General features: G+C 44.6%; 1 protein-coding gene across 1 annotated transcript in view; it reads left to right on the top strand.

Moving 5' to 3' along the window:
* The first annotated feature begins 6,124 nt into the window (after nt 1-6,124).
* Nucleotides 6,125-14,736, top strand: part of LOC140193108 (acid-sensing ion channel 4-A-like) — a 308,432-nt gene continuing 299,820 nt past the window's right edge. The window contains exon 1 of the mRNA XM_072250511.1: nt 6,125-6,700. Within this exon, the coding sequence (XP_072106612.1) occupies nt 6,125-6,700 (576 nt within the window). The remainder of the gene's footprint in view (nt 6,701-14,736) is intronic.

Genomic DNA, 14,736 nt, shown 5'->3' with positions numbered 1-14,736 from the left:
CCAGAACTGCACATAATACTCCAAAAGAGGCCTCACCAGCGTCTTATACTTCAACAAAACATCCCAACTGCTGTATTCAGTACTTTGATTTATGAAGGCCAATGTGCCAATAATGATCTTATCTACTTCTGACGCCACTTTCAAGGAATTATGGATTTGTATTCCCAGATCCCTCTGTTCTGTTGCCCTATTGCTCACTGTGTAAATCCTACTCTGATTTGTCCTCCCACACCTCACACTTGTCTGCGTTAAGTTCATCTGTCATTTTTTCAGCTAATGGCCAGCTTACTACGCTCTGATCCACTTTCTTTTTGTGTATGGTTTTTCATTCATTCTATTGTACTTTTCTGTTCTACTGTGAATGCCCGAAAGGAAATGGTTCTTAAGGTAGTATATGGTGACATATATGTGCTTTGATAATAAATTTACTTTGAATTTTGAACTTTGAGGTCATTTTGATGTATGACCAGTCGATCACTGGTCAGATGCCTCTATCAGACACCCCTCCATCACCACCCTCTGCCTTCTACCCTGGATACAATGTTGTCACCAATTGACCAACACCCAATATGAAGGGTCATAACTTTAACACCCAGTATAAAGGGGCCTAACTTTAACACCCAGTATGAAGGGGCCTAACTTTAACACCCAGTATGAAGGGGCCTAACTTTAAGGTGATTGGAAGAAGGTTTAGCAGAGGGGTGGTGTCAGAAGAAGGTTTTTTGCACGGAGTGGTGGGTGCATGGAACTGCCTGCCAGGGATGTTGGCAGATACATTGTGGACATTTAAGAGTCTCTCAGCTATGACAGGATTTTGGTGAAGGCCTAAATGCAGAGGGAGACATCAGACACGGAATGAGCAGTTCATCGAGTTTTAATAAGAACTGTACAGAACAAAGGAAAATAATAGACGTTCGGCGAACAGGGCTGCTGACTAAAAACTCCTAGACTAACTAAACCTAACACCGTCACTTTGGCTCAAAAGTAGTTACCTCAAACTAAGTTAATACTGCTCCTTTAACGGCATCTATCAAAATCACTAGACTTCTTTCCCAGAATGTGGACTAAGGTAAGCAGGGAGCATTGTCGTCAATGTACTTCGATCAAGACCTGACAAGATTGAACCAAAAGGAAGGAAGTAAAATATAATTACAAAGAACCCTAACCATAACACCATAAGGCATAGGAGCAGAATTAGGCCACCTGGCCCATCGAGTCTGCTCCACCGTTCAATCATGGCTGATCCTTTTTTCTCCCCTCCTCAAACCCATTTCATGGCTGTCTCCCTGTAAACTTGATACCATGTCCAATCAAGAACCTATCAATCTCTGTCTTAAATACACCCAACGACCTGGCCTCCACTGCTGCATGTGGCAACAAATTCCACAAATCCACCACCAATCGGCTGGGATGAGCTCTCTCACGTATGTGATTACCGCCTTCCTTCAGCTGCCCACCTGCGAGAGCGCCCAAACTCCATGGCAGTGTCTGTAGTGGTGATAAGATGGCACATGGATGATAGAAAAGCGGTGGCGGGGGGCTATGTGGGAGGAAAGGGTTAGATTGACCTTAGGGCAGCTTAAAGGGTCGGCACAACATTGTGGGCCGAAGGGCCTGTACTGTGCTGGAATGTTCTATCTTTTATTGATGTTCTGTGTACTTGTACATGTGACAATAAATACAATGACTTTGACTGCTGTGGGGAAGTGCAAGAGAGTGTTGGGGAAGAGAGAAATCAAGGGTGGAAGGGAGTGAGAGAGCGTGGACGAGAGAGAGAGAGAGAGAGAGAGCGTGGAAGGGAGTGAGAGAGTGGGGAAGGGAGTGAGAGAGAGTGGAAGGGAGTGAGAGAGTGGACGAGAGACAGAGAGAGTGTGGAAGGGAGTGAGAGAATGTGGATGAGAGAGAGTGGAAGGGAGTGAGAGAGTGTGGGAGGGAGTTAGAGAGTGTGGAAGTGAGTTAGAGGGTGGGGAAGGGAGCGAGAGAGTGTGGGAGGGAGTGAGAGAGTGTGGGAGGGAGTTAGAGGGTGGGGAAGGGAGCGAGAGAGTGTGTGGAAGGGAGAAGGGGGAGTGTGCGGACAGAAGGAGAGAGTGTGGGGGAGAGAGTTTGGAAGTGAGAGGGAGTGTGTGAAGCAGGCACAGTGGAGATTGAGGATGGGATACAATCTCTGACTAGGTTTTTAGAGAATTGTTCAGTCAATAAATTATATAACAGCAGCAAGATGAGTTTTGTCGAGTTTAAGTGATGCCTGAGCAGTGAAATGAAAAATCCCATCCTGAATGTTGATTGAATGAACATACAGTGAGACTGGACCGGAGCGCAGGGAGTTGGGAACATGTAGTGTGGAGTTTGTTTGTGGATTGGGAAGAAGTGGGAGATGTAGGGGGATACTGGTCTCCTTGGAATCCGTGTTCAGCTGTGTGCCCAGGAGCAGATCACAGCACAAGCAGAGGACACCTGGTATATAGAACACTGCATCTGGTCTGTACAATAGACCCAGAACAACTCTATCAAGTCACTTCTGATCCTCATTTGCACTAAAGAGAAAAGCTCTATCTCGCTCAACCTATCCACATACGACACTCTCTCTAATCCTGGCAGCAGCCTGGTAAGTCTCCTCTGCAGCCTCTCTAAAGCTTCCACATCCTTCCTGTAATGAGGTGACCAGAACTGAACACGATACTTCAAGAGGAACTCGATGAAATCCAAGTACTGACTAAAGAGTTGTTCACCTCCAACTGGTGAACCAAACCTGGGCAGGAAAATGGGGTTGGGAGGGAAAATCAGCCAAGAACAAATGGTGGGACAGACCCAACAGGGTGACTTACGGTCTTATGGTCTCTCCATTTCACCAGTGTGCATATAGTCTGTACAACAGCGAATGTCTGTACCACACACCTGGGTGAGGTCTGTAAAGTACTTTGGTAAACTTTTGAAAAACAGTAGGATAAGTAAGTCCCTGGGGCCAGACAGAATACACCCCAGGTTACTACAGGAAGGGAGGGAAGAGATTTCAGCGCCTTTGGCAGTGATCTTTGTAGTGTGGAGGAGCAGAGGGATCTGGGGGTACATGTCCACAGATCCCTGAAAGTTGCCTCACAGGTGGATAGGGTAGCTAAGAAAGCTTATGGGGTGTTAGCTTTCATAAGTCGAGGGATAGAGTTTAAGAGTCACGATGTAATGATGCAGCTTTATAAAACTCTGGTTAGGCCACACGGAGTACTGTGTTCAGTTCTGGTCACCTCACTATAGGAAGGATGTGGAAGCATTGGAAAGGGTACAGAGGAGATTTACTAGGATGCTGCGTGGTTTAGAGAGTATGCATTATGATCAAAGATTAAGGGAGCTAGGGCTTTACTCTTTGGAGAGAAGGAGGATGAGAGGAGACATGATAGAGGTGTACAAGATAATACGAGGAATAGATAGAGTGGATAGGCAGTGCCTCTTCCCCAGGGCACCACTGCTCAATACAAGAGGACATGGCTTTAAGGTAAGGGGTGGGAAGTTCAAGGGGGATACTAGAGGAAGGTTTTTTACTCAGAGAGTGGTTGGTGCGTGGAATGCACTGCCTGAGTCAGTGGTGGAGGCAGATACACTAGTGAAGTTTAAGAGACTACTAGATAGGTATATGGAGGAATCTAAGGTGGGGGCTTATATGGGAGGCAGGGTTTGAGGGTCGGCACAACATTGTGGGCTGAAGGGCCTGTACTGTGCTGTACTATTCTATGTTCTATGTATGTACTCACTCCACAGGAGTGGTACCTGATGATTGAAGGGTGTCAAATGTTATTTCTTTTATTCAAGGAAGGGGAGAGGGATAATCTTAGAGACCAGTGAATCTTACTTTAGTGGTGGGCAAGATATTGGAGAGGATTTTTAGAGACAGGACTTATGAGCGTTTGTAGAGGCGCAGTCTGATTAGAGATAGTCAGCATGGTCTCGTAAAGGCTGATTTATACTTCTGCGTCCACTTGACGCTGTAGGTATGGCGTAGCTGCGTACCCTATGCAGTATCTACGCGGATCCCTACGCCGTAGCCTGACGTGCACCTCTCCCAAAATGTAACTGCACGTCGTGGCAACGCAGACTGCAACAGCTGTGATTAGTTCGCTTGGTAGCATCACTTTCCCTCCTACGCTGCAACAGCTTCCCATTGGCTGACTGATGGGCAGGGAAGGAACTCTGGTTGCAATGCTTTCCGTAAAGCTTTACAGACCTCCAAAATTATGGAGGACAGATTTCGCTTTTACAAAAAAAGACGCTCGCTTCTTGTTTACCCGGAGAAAGACTACCATGACCATGAAGCCTTGCGCGGGCAGGTGTGTGCATGCGTGACGTGTGCGAATTGCAGAGTGACGCAGACACACCAACGCACAAGTATAAACGCTCACAACGCGTGTAGGTCACTTGCTAGGTTACGATGTCGAGTTGACGCAGAGGTATAAATCAGGCTTAAGGGGAAGGTCATGCTTCCTGAGCCCAAATGACTTCTCTGAGGATGTCACAATTTACATTAACAAAGGTAAAACAGTGGATGTGGTGTCTATGGATTTTAGTAAGGCATTTGATAAGGTTTCCCATTGTAAACTCACTCGGAAAGTAAGGAGGTATAGGATCCAGGCGAACAGCTGTATGGATTCAGAGCTGGCTTGCCCACAGAAGGCAGAAGGTGGTTGTAATTGGAGCATTTTCTACCCGGAGGCCAGAGACTAGTGATATTCCACAGGGATCTGATCTGGGACCCCGGCTCTTTGTGATTTTCAGAATCAGGTGTATTATCAGTGACAAATCTTGTGAAATTGTTTTGTGACAGTTGTACAGTGATTGAGGGAGGTGGGGTGAGTGGAGGGTGGTGGATGGTTGAGGGAGTGTGTGGGTTGAGGGGAGGGTGGAGGGTGGTTGAGGGAGGGTTTAGGGGAGAGGAAGAGCGACCTTTTGTCTTGCACCCTCATTCCTTGTGTCCCTCCCTCTAGGGCTACCCTTATCCTTCATCTCCCTCCATCTTCCATCCTCACCCCTGGGCTCCTCCCTCTAAATCCCACACTCACCCCTCGTCTCCCTCCCACAACCCCACCCTCACCCCTCATCCCCTTCCCTCCCCTCCCACCCTCACCCTTCGTCCCCCTCCCTCTATCGCTACCCTCACCCACTGACCCTCTCCCTTTGCCCCTATCCCTGTCCATCCCTGAGTAATGGGAATGGGCTCTGGGAGTACAGTTGTGGTGGCTGGCTGTCCTGGGGTGTCTAAGGGAGCGGGGGTGCCCCTCCAACAAGTGGGTTTGAAGTTGTTGCATTCGGGGCCAGAGAATGGAGTAATCACGATGGGCTCCCTCATGAATTATTAACCAGCCCTGAGTTCTATTAGCACTGTGTAAACGCTGCATTTTATACGCTGGTGTACCGAGTGCGCTCCCTGACAGCTGTATTACTGCTGATAAGCAGGACACAGCACACTCAGCGCGTGCGGAGGTGAGGCAGCAAGTCGAAACTGTGGTTTGTGAGCAGATTTGTAGCTCTCCCTCTACCCCCACAGCCTCGCTCTCTCTGTCTCTCCTGTGTCCCTTTCTGTCTCTCTATCTCCCTGTTTCTGTCTCTCCCTCTTTCTCTCTCCCCCTCCATCTCTCTTTATATCTTTCTTCCCCCTCTCTCTGCCTCTCTTCCCCTGTCTCTTTCTTTCTCTCTCACTCACAATCTCTCTCTGTCTGACTGTCTATCTCTCTGTCTCTTTCTCTCAGTCTCTCGCTCTGTCTCTCTTTCTCTCTCTCTTTCTGTTTCTGTCTCTTTCTCTCCTTCTCTCAGTCTCTCTCTCTGTCTCTCTGTCTCTCTCTCTCTCTCTCTCTCTCTCTCTCTCTCTGTCTCTCTGTCTCTGTCTCTCTCTCTCTCTCTCTCTGTCTCTCTCTCTCTCTCTGTCTCTCTGTCTCTCTCTCTCTCTCTCTCTCTCTCTCTCTCTGTCTCTCTGTCTCTGTCTCTCTCTCTCTCTTTCTCTGTCTCTCTCTCTCTCTCTCTCTCTCTCTCTCTGTCTCTCCCTCTGTCTCTCTCTCTCTCCCCCGGTAAGTTCTGTCAGCCAGCCAGTCCGTTGCTGGAAGCTTTTGCCACCTGGTAGACGGGGCTCCCACCTCTCTCCCAGATGCCGATTGAAATTGTTTGCAAAATCGCGTTTTCGGAGGATGCAGAGAAGCAGAAAGGGGCAGTGGAATGTGACAAGAAGAGTCTGATCGGTGATGCCTGCCACTCGACAGCCACGGACCTGATCACCTTTGCCGATACCTGCTCACTACATGGCATAAACCACGTCTTTGTGGCAGGAGGTTGTGGACTAAAGCAGACTCTCTGGGCTCTCGCCTTCCTGTCCTCCCTTCTCTTCTTCCTCTACCAAGTGGTGAATTGCACCGTCTCCTACCTCCATTACCACCACGTCACGGCGCTGGACGAGGAATCGAATCAGGAGATCACCTTCCCCGCCATCACCATCTGCAACATGAATCGTTTTCGCCACAATGCCCTGACTGACGCCGACATCTACCACCTGGCCAACATGACGGGGCTGCCCCCCAAGAGCAAAGATGCCCACCGGGCAGTGGTCCAGGGATACCCCAAGCCCAACATGATGGATATTTTCAACCGCACCGGCCACCAGATCGAGGAGATGTTGAAGAACTGTAACTTCAGCGGATCCCCCTGTTCCTCACACAACTTCTCTGTGGTAAGTCCGGCTTTAAGTTAACCCTTCTGCCTCGCTACCACAACCTGGGGAGCAGGTTACCTGGTGAAAGCCCCTTCACTGTCACCTGCAGTGAGGGCTGACGCTGGCAACAGGGGAGAAACAGGGAAGAGATTTCCCATCTCGCTAATTCTGTCCTTCATTTAAAATTGATTCTTTGAGGAGTCGTTCAGATCTTGGTAAATTCCATTGAAAGTCCATGAAATAAACTCACCTTTTGCTGTTTAACAAATAGTATATTTAAAGCAGGGATTGACAGGTTCCTGATCAGTCAGGGTGTCAAAGGTTACAGGGAGAAGGCAGGAGAATGGAGTTGAGAGGGATAATAAGTCAACCATGATGGAATGTTGGAGTGGACTCGATGGGCTGAATGGCCTAATTCTGCCACTATGTCTTATGGTTCTTAACATTTTATATTTGACTTTGGCAAGAACACTTGCTTTTATGCTGCTAGGCAGAAGAGAGCAGCACAGCCTAGAAGGGCCGAGTGGCCTGTTTCTGTGCGGTAGCATTCCATGACTATGTCTCTAACCACGGCTGTTGTGGGTTGGATGTGGTTGGAGTAGATTGCCCCGCAATATCACTCCTGGGAGTGGGAGCTGTGCCCTCGGTGCAATCCCTGAACACAGGCCATTAAACCCCCAAAAAGCGTCGCAATCACACCTGGTAGCCCAGCTCGTTCTGCGGTGCAGGCAGGGGAGCTGACACCTGTCTGTCCCTGGGCTTCAGATCTAGCAGTATGATGAGCAGAATGGCCTGGCATTCTGGCCAGGGCATGGACCGAGGGGACCTCTGGTGGGCAGGCAGGACCATGAGGCAGAGAGCGGCCTCTTCCTTTCCACATGACAATGGGCACTCAGCATGCAACTGTTCACCATCATAGTGTTTACAGCTGGAGCCCTCTCCCTGGTGTGAGAAGAGAGAGAGAGAGAGAGAGAGAGAGAGAGAGGCAGAGAGAAAGAGAGAGACAGAGAGAGACAGACAGACAGAAGCAGAGAGGGAGAGAGAGAAAGAGAGTGGAGTGAATTGCGGGAACTACTGCCTGTATTGTATGGTCTACAGACCGGGAGTGAATCAGTCTGATATATTGTGTCTCAGTGCATATTCTCAGTCTGAAGCATTTAGTGTCTCTGTGATTGTATTAATGTAATGCATTCCATCTCCCTCTGAGATATTTTGTCTCTGAGCAACAGTCCATCCATTATATCCAGTTCTTGTGTGAATGTATCAATACGGTATTTACAGTCTGCACTCATTTTACATATTCACTCCAACTGTACAGACTGTTACATTCACTGTCGGAGGGACCATATCCATTTGATATATTGTCTCAGTAGCGATATCATTCTCTGCCTGATATATTCGCTCTGTGTGTAACTGTATTGATACAGAATGTACTGTATGACTGTGATGGTTTGTCAGTATGACCTACACATTTTGACATATTCAGTCTGTATTAATGTATCAGAATGATGTCTGAGCCGGTCAGTCTCTGTGTGAATGTATCACTGAAATACACAGCCTGTGTGTAACGATATCATCAATGTGACAATGTCACCAATATATTCAGTGTGTGTGTGACTGTATACTGATATATTCAGCCTATGTGTGGCAATGTCACTGATATATTCAGCCTGTGTGTGTGACTATATCACCGATATATTCAGCCTGTGTGTGTCTGCATCACCAATATATTCAGTTCGTGTCTGACTTTATCACTGATATATTGAGTGTGTGTGTGTGAGTATACCCCTGATATAGTCAGTCCCTTATTAACTCTATAACTGTGTTGGTCAATATCACCAATGTCTTCAGCCTCTGTGGGTGACTGTATCATTGATATATTCAGCTTGTGCATGACGATATCACTGAGGTGTTCAGCATGCTTGCCTGTGTATGGTTGTATCACCAGTATATGGAAGCATGTGTGTGACTATCTGAGAGATATATTCAGTCTATGAGTGAGATTAAAACTGATATTTTCAGTCTGTGTGTGACTGTATTATTGATATATTCAGTCTGTGTATGACTGTATCACTGATATAATCCGTCTGTGTACAACTGTATGGTCATTTTTTCAGTCTGTGTGACACTGTATCATTGATATATTCGGCCTGTGTGTGTGATGTATTCACTGATGTGTTCAGTCTGAGTGCGACTGTATCACTGACATATTCTTTTGCGTGTGACTGTATTACAAATATATTCTATGAGCAACTGTATCTCTGATATATTCAATCTGGCTCCGATATATTCAGCCTCTGTGTAAAAATATCACTGATATATTTAGCCTGTGTGAGGCAATATCACCGATGTATTCCTTCCGAGGGCAACAGTACCACAGATATTTTCAGCCCATGTGTGACTGTATCACAGATGTATTCTTCCTGAGTGTGACTGTATCAATGAGATATTCAGTCTGTGCGTGCCTCTATTACTACAATCTGCATGACTATATCACGAATATATGCAGTTTGTGTGTGACTGTACCACTGATATATTCAGCATATGTGTGACAGTATCACTGATGTTTTCAGTGTGTGCGTGACAGTACCACTGATACACTCTGCCTTGGTATGACAGTATCACAGTTACATTCAGTCTGTACATGACTACGTCACTGTCATGTTCAGTGTGTGTGTGAGACTGTATACTGATATAATTCAGTTTGTGTCTGGTTATATCACCAATATATTCTGCCTGCATGTGACTGTATCACCGATATAGTCAGCCTGTGCGTGACTGTATCACCGATATATTCAGTCTGTGTGTGACTGTATCACCGATATATTCAGCCTGTGTGTGACAGTATCACCAATATATTCAGCCTGTGTGTGACTGTATCACTGATATATTCAGTCTGTGAGTGACAGTATCAGTATATATATTCAGTCAGTGATGACAGTATCACATATATATATTCAGTCTGTGTGTGACTGTATCACTGATATATTCAGCGTGTCTGTGACCGTATTAGTGATATATTCAGACTATGTGTGACAGTATCACAGATATATTTAGTCTCTGTGTGACTGCATCACTGATATATTCAGACTGTGTGTGATTGTATCACCGATATATTCAAGCGGTGTGTGACAGTATCATCAATATATTCAGTCTGTGTGTGACTTTATCACTGAAAGATTCAGCCAGTGTCTGACTGTATCACCAATATATTCAGCGTGTCTGTGACCGTATTAGTGATATATTCAGACTATGTGTGACAATATCACAGATATATTCAGCGTGTCTGTGAACGTATTAGTGATATATTCAGTCTTTGTGTGACTGTATCACTGATATATTCAGTCTGTGTGTGTGACTGTATCACTGAAAGATTCAGCCTGTGTCTGACTATCACTGATATATTCAGCCTGTGTGTGACTGTATCTCAGATATATTCAGCTTGCCTGTGACTGTATCACTGATATATTCAGTCTGTGAGTGACTGTATCACTGATATATTCAGTCTGTGTTTGACGGTATAACCCATATATTCAGCCTGTGTGTGACTGTATCACTATATATATTCAGCCTGTGAGTGACTGTATCATTGATACATTTAGTCTGTGTGTGACTGTATTACTGATATACTCAGCCTCTGATGACTGTGTTACCGATATATTCAGTCTGTGTGCGGCTGTATCACTGATATATTCAGTCTGTGAGTGAGTGTATCACCGATATATTCAGTCTTTGTTTGACTGTATAACCGATATATTCAGCCTGTGTGTGACTGCATCACTATATATATTCAGTCAGTGATGACAGTATCACTCATCTATTCAGTCTGTGTGTGACTGTATGACTGAAAGTTTCAGCCTGTGTGTGACTGTATCACTGATATACTCAGTCTGGGAATGACAGTATCACCGATATATTCAGTCTGTGTGTGACTGTATCATCGATATATTCAGCCTGCATGTGAGTGTATCACTGATATATTCAGCCTCTGTGTGTGAGTGCACCAAAGATGTATTGAGGAATGTGAGTGCGTATCACCATTATATTCAGCCTGTGTCTGTCTGTATCACTGGTATATTCAGGCCTGTGAGTGACTGTATCACCGGTATATTCAGCCTGTGAGTGACTGTATCACTGATATATTCAGCCTGTGTGCATCAGTATCACTGATATATTCAGTCTGTGTGTGACTGTATCACATATATATTTAGCCTGCGTGTGTCTGTTTCAGTGATATATTCAGGCTGTGTGTGACGGTATCAGCAATATATTCAGTGTGTGTGAATGTATCACTGATATATTCAAGCCTGTGCGTGTGACTACATCACTGATTATTTGTGTCTGTCTGTGACTGTATCACCGATATCTTCAGTCAGTGTGTTACTGTATCACCTATATATTCAGCCTGCGTGTGACTGCATCATTGTTATATTCAGCCTGTGTGTGCGACTGTATCACAGATATATTCAGACTGTGTGTAACTGCATCACCAATATATTCAGACTGACTGTGACCATATCACTGGTATATTCAGCTTTCGAGTGACTGTTTCACTGATATATTCAGTCTGTGTGTGGCTGTATCACTGAAAAATTCAGCCTGTGTCTGACGGTATCACCGATATAATCAGCCTGTGTGTGACTGTATCACCGATATATTCAGCGTGCTTGTGACTGTGTCAGTGACATATTCAGCTGTGTGTGACTGTATCACTGATATATTTAGACTGTGTCTGACTGTGTCAGTGATATATTCATCCTATGCATGTGATTGTATCACGATATATTCAGTCTGTGTATGACTGTATCAGCGATATATTCAGTCTGCGTGTGACTGTATCACTTTTATTTTCAGCCTATGTGTGCGACTGTATCACAGAGATATTCAGTCTGTGTATGACTGCATCACTGATATATTCAGGATGAGTGTGACGGTATCATTGGTATATTCAGTCTGTGTGTGACTGTAACACCGATATATTCAGTCTCTCTGTGACTATATCACCGATGTATTCAGCTTGTGTGTGACTGTGTCACTGGTATATTCAGCCTGTGAGTGACTGTATCACTGATATATTCAGCATGTGTGGTGACTGTAGAACAGGTACATTCAGTCTGTGTGTGACTGCATCAATGATATAGTCAGCCTCTGTGTGTGACTGTATCACCGATATATTCAGGTCTCTCTGTGACTGTAGCGCCAATGTATGCAGCTTGTGTGTGACTGTGTCACTGGTATATTCAGCCTGTGAGTGATTGCATGACTGATATATTTAGTCTATGTGTGACTGTATCACTGATATATTCAGCCTGTGTGTGACTGTGTTACTGATATATTCAGTCTGCGTGTGACGGTATCACTGATATATTCAGCCTGTGTGTCACTGTATCACTGATATATCAGTCTGTGTGTGACAGTATCACTGATACATTGAGCCTGTGTGTGACTGTATCACTGATATATTCAGTCCGTGAGTGACTGTATCACTGATATATTCAGCTCTGATGACCGTGTTACCGATATATTCAGTCTGCGTGTGGCTGTATCACTGATATATTCAGTCTGTGAGTGAGTGTAATCACCATATATTCAGTCTGTGTTTGACTGTATAACTGATATATTCAGCCTGTGTGTGACTGTATCACTATATATATTCAGTCAGTGATGACAGTATCACTCATCTATTCAGCCTGTGTGTGACTGTATCACTGATATATTCAGCCTGTGTGTGACTGTATCACCGATATACTCAGTCTGGGTATGACAGTATCACCGATATATTCAGTCTGTGTGGGACTGTATCATCAATATATTCAGCCTGCAAGTGAGTGTATCACTGATATATTCAGCCTCTGTGTGTGAATGAACCAAAGATGTATTGAGAATGTGAGTGCGTATCACCGTTATAGTCAGCCTGTGTCTGACTGTATCACTGGTATATTCACCCTGTGAGTGACTGTATCACTGGTATATTCAGCCTGTGTGTGACTGTATCACTAATTTATCCAGCCTGTGAGCATCAGTATCACTGATATGTTCAGTCTGTGTGTGATGGTAGTACTGATATATTCAGTCTGTGTGTGACTGTATCACATATATATTTAGCCTACGTGTGTCTGTAACTCTGATATATTCAGCCTCCGTGTGTGACTGTATCACCGATATATTCATTCTGTGTGTGACTATATCACCGATATATTCAGCCTGTGTGTGACATGATCACTGGTATATTCAGCCTGTGAGTGACTGTATCACCGGTATATTCAGCCTGTGTGTGACCGGATCACTAATTTATTCAGCCTGTGTGCATCAGTATCACTGATATATTCAGTCTGTGTGTGACGGTATTGCCGATATATTCAGTCTGTGTGTGACTGTATCACATATATATTTAGCCTGCGTGTGTCTGTATCTCCTGATATATTCAGCTTCTGTTTTGTCTGACTGTATTACCGATATATTCATTCTGTGTGTGACTGTATCACCGATACATTCAGCCTGTGTGTGACATGATCACTGGTATATTCAGCCTGTGATTGACTGTATCACCGATATATTCATTCTGTGTGTAACTGTATCACTGATATATTCAGCCTGTGTGTGACTGTGTCACCGATATATTCAGTCTGTGTATGACTGTATTACCGATATATTCAGTCTGTGTATGACTGTATCACTGATATATTCAGCATGCTTGTGACTGTATCACTGATATATTCAGCCTCTGTGTGTGACTGCACCACAGATATATTCAGACTGATGGGTGACTGTATCATTGACATATTCAGCTGTGTGTGACTGTATCAATGATATATTCAGCCTGTGTGTGACTGTATCACAGATATAATAAGCCAGTCTGTGACAGTAGCCCTGATATATTTCAGTTAGTGCCTGAATGTATCGCCAATATATTCAGCCTGCGTGTTTCTGTATCACTGATATATTCAGCCTCTGTGTGCAACCATATCATGGATATATTTTGCCTGCGTGTGACTGTATCACAGATATATTCAGCCTGTTTGTGACTGTATCAGTGATATATTCAGTGCGTGTGACTGTATCACTGCTATATCAGCCTGTGTGTGACTGCATCACTGATATATTGTGTCTGTCTGTGACTGTATCACCGATATATTCAGTCTCTCTGTGACTATATCACCGATGTATTCAGCTTGTGTGTGACTGTGTCACTGGTATATTCAGCCTGTGAGTGACTGTAGAACAGGTACATTCAGTCTGTGTGTGACTGCATCAATGATATAGTCAGCCTCTGTGTGTGACTGTATCACCGATATATTCAGTCTCTCTGTGACTGTAGCGCCAATGTATGCAGCTTGTGTGTGACTGTGTCACTGGTATATTCAGCCTGTGAGTGATTGCATGACTGATATATTTAGTCTATGTATGACTGTATCACTGATATATTCAGCCTGTGTGTGACTGTGTTACTGATATATTCAGTCTGCGTGTGATGGTATCACTGATATATTCAGCCTGTGTGTCACTGTATCACTGATATATTCAGTCCTGTGTGTGACAGTATCACTGATACATTGAGCCTGTGTGTGACTGTATCACTGATATATTCAGGTCCGTGAGTGACTGTATCACTGATATATTCAGCCTCTGATGACCATGTTACCGATATATTCAGTCTGCGTGTGGCTGTATCACTGATATATTCAGTCTGTGAGTGAGTGTATCACCAATATATTCAGTCTGTGTTTGACTGTATAACTGATATATTCAGCCTGTGTGTGACTGTATCACTATATATATTCAGTCAGTGATGACAGTATCACTCATCTATTCAGTCTGTGTGTGACTGTATCACTGATATATTCAGCCTGTGTGTGGACTGTATCACCGATATACTCAGTCTGGGTATGACAGTATCACCGATATATTCAGTCTGTGTGTGACTGTATCACTGATATAATCCGTCTGTGTGCAACTGTATGGTCATTTTTTCAGTCTGTGTGACACTGTATCATTGATATATTCGGCCTGTGTGTGTGATGGTATTCACTGATGTGTTCAGTCTGAGTGCGACT

The sequence above is a fragment of the Mobula birostris genome, unplaced genomic scaffold, assembly GCF_030028105.1.
Source record: "Mobula birostris isolate sMobBir1 unplaced genomic scaffold, sMobBir1.hap1 scaffold_385, whole genome shotgun sequence".
Lineage (NCBI taxonomy): Eukaryota > Metazoa > Chordata > Chondrichthyes > Myliobatiformes > Myliobatidae > Mobula > Mobula birostris.
The sequence above is the reverse complement of the archived record's forward strand: the minus strand, read 5'-3'. Positions and strand labels throughout refer to the sequence as shown.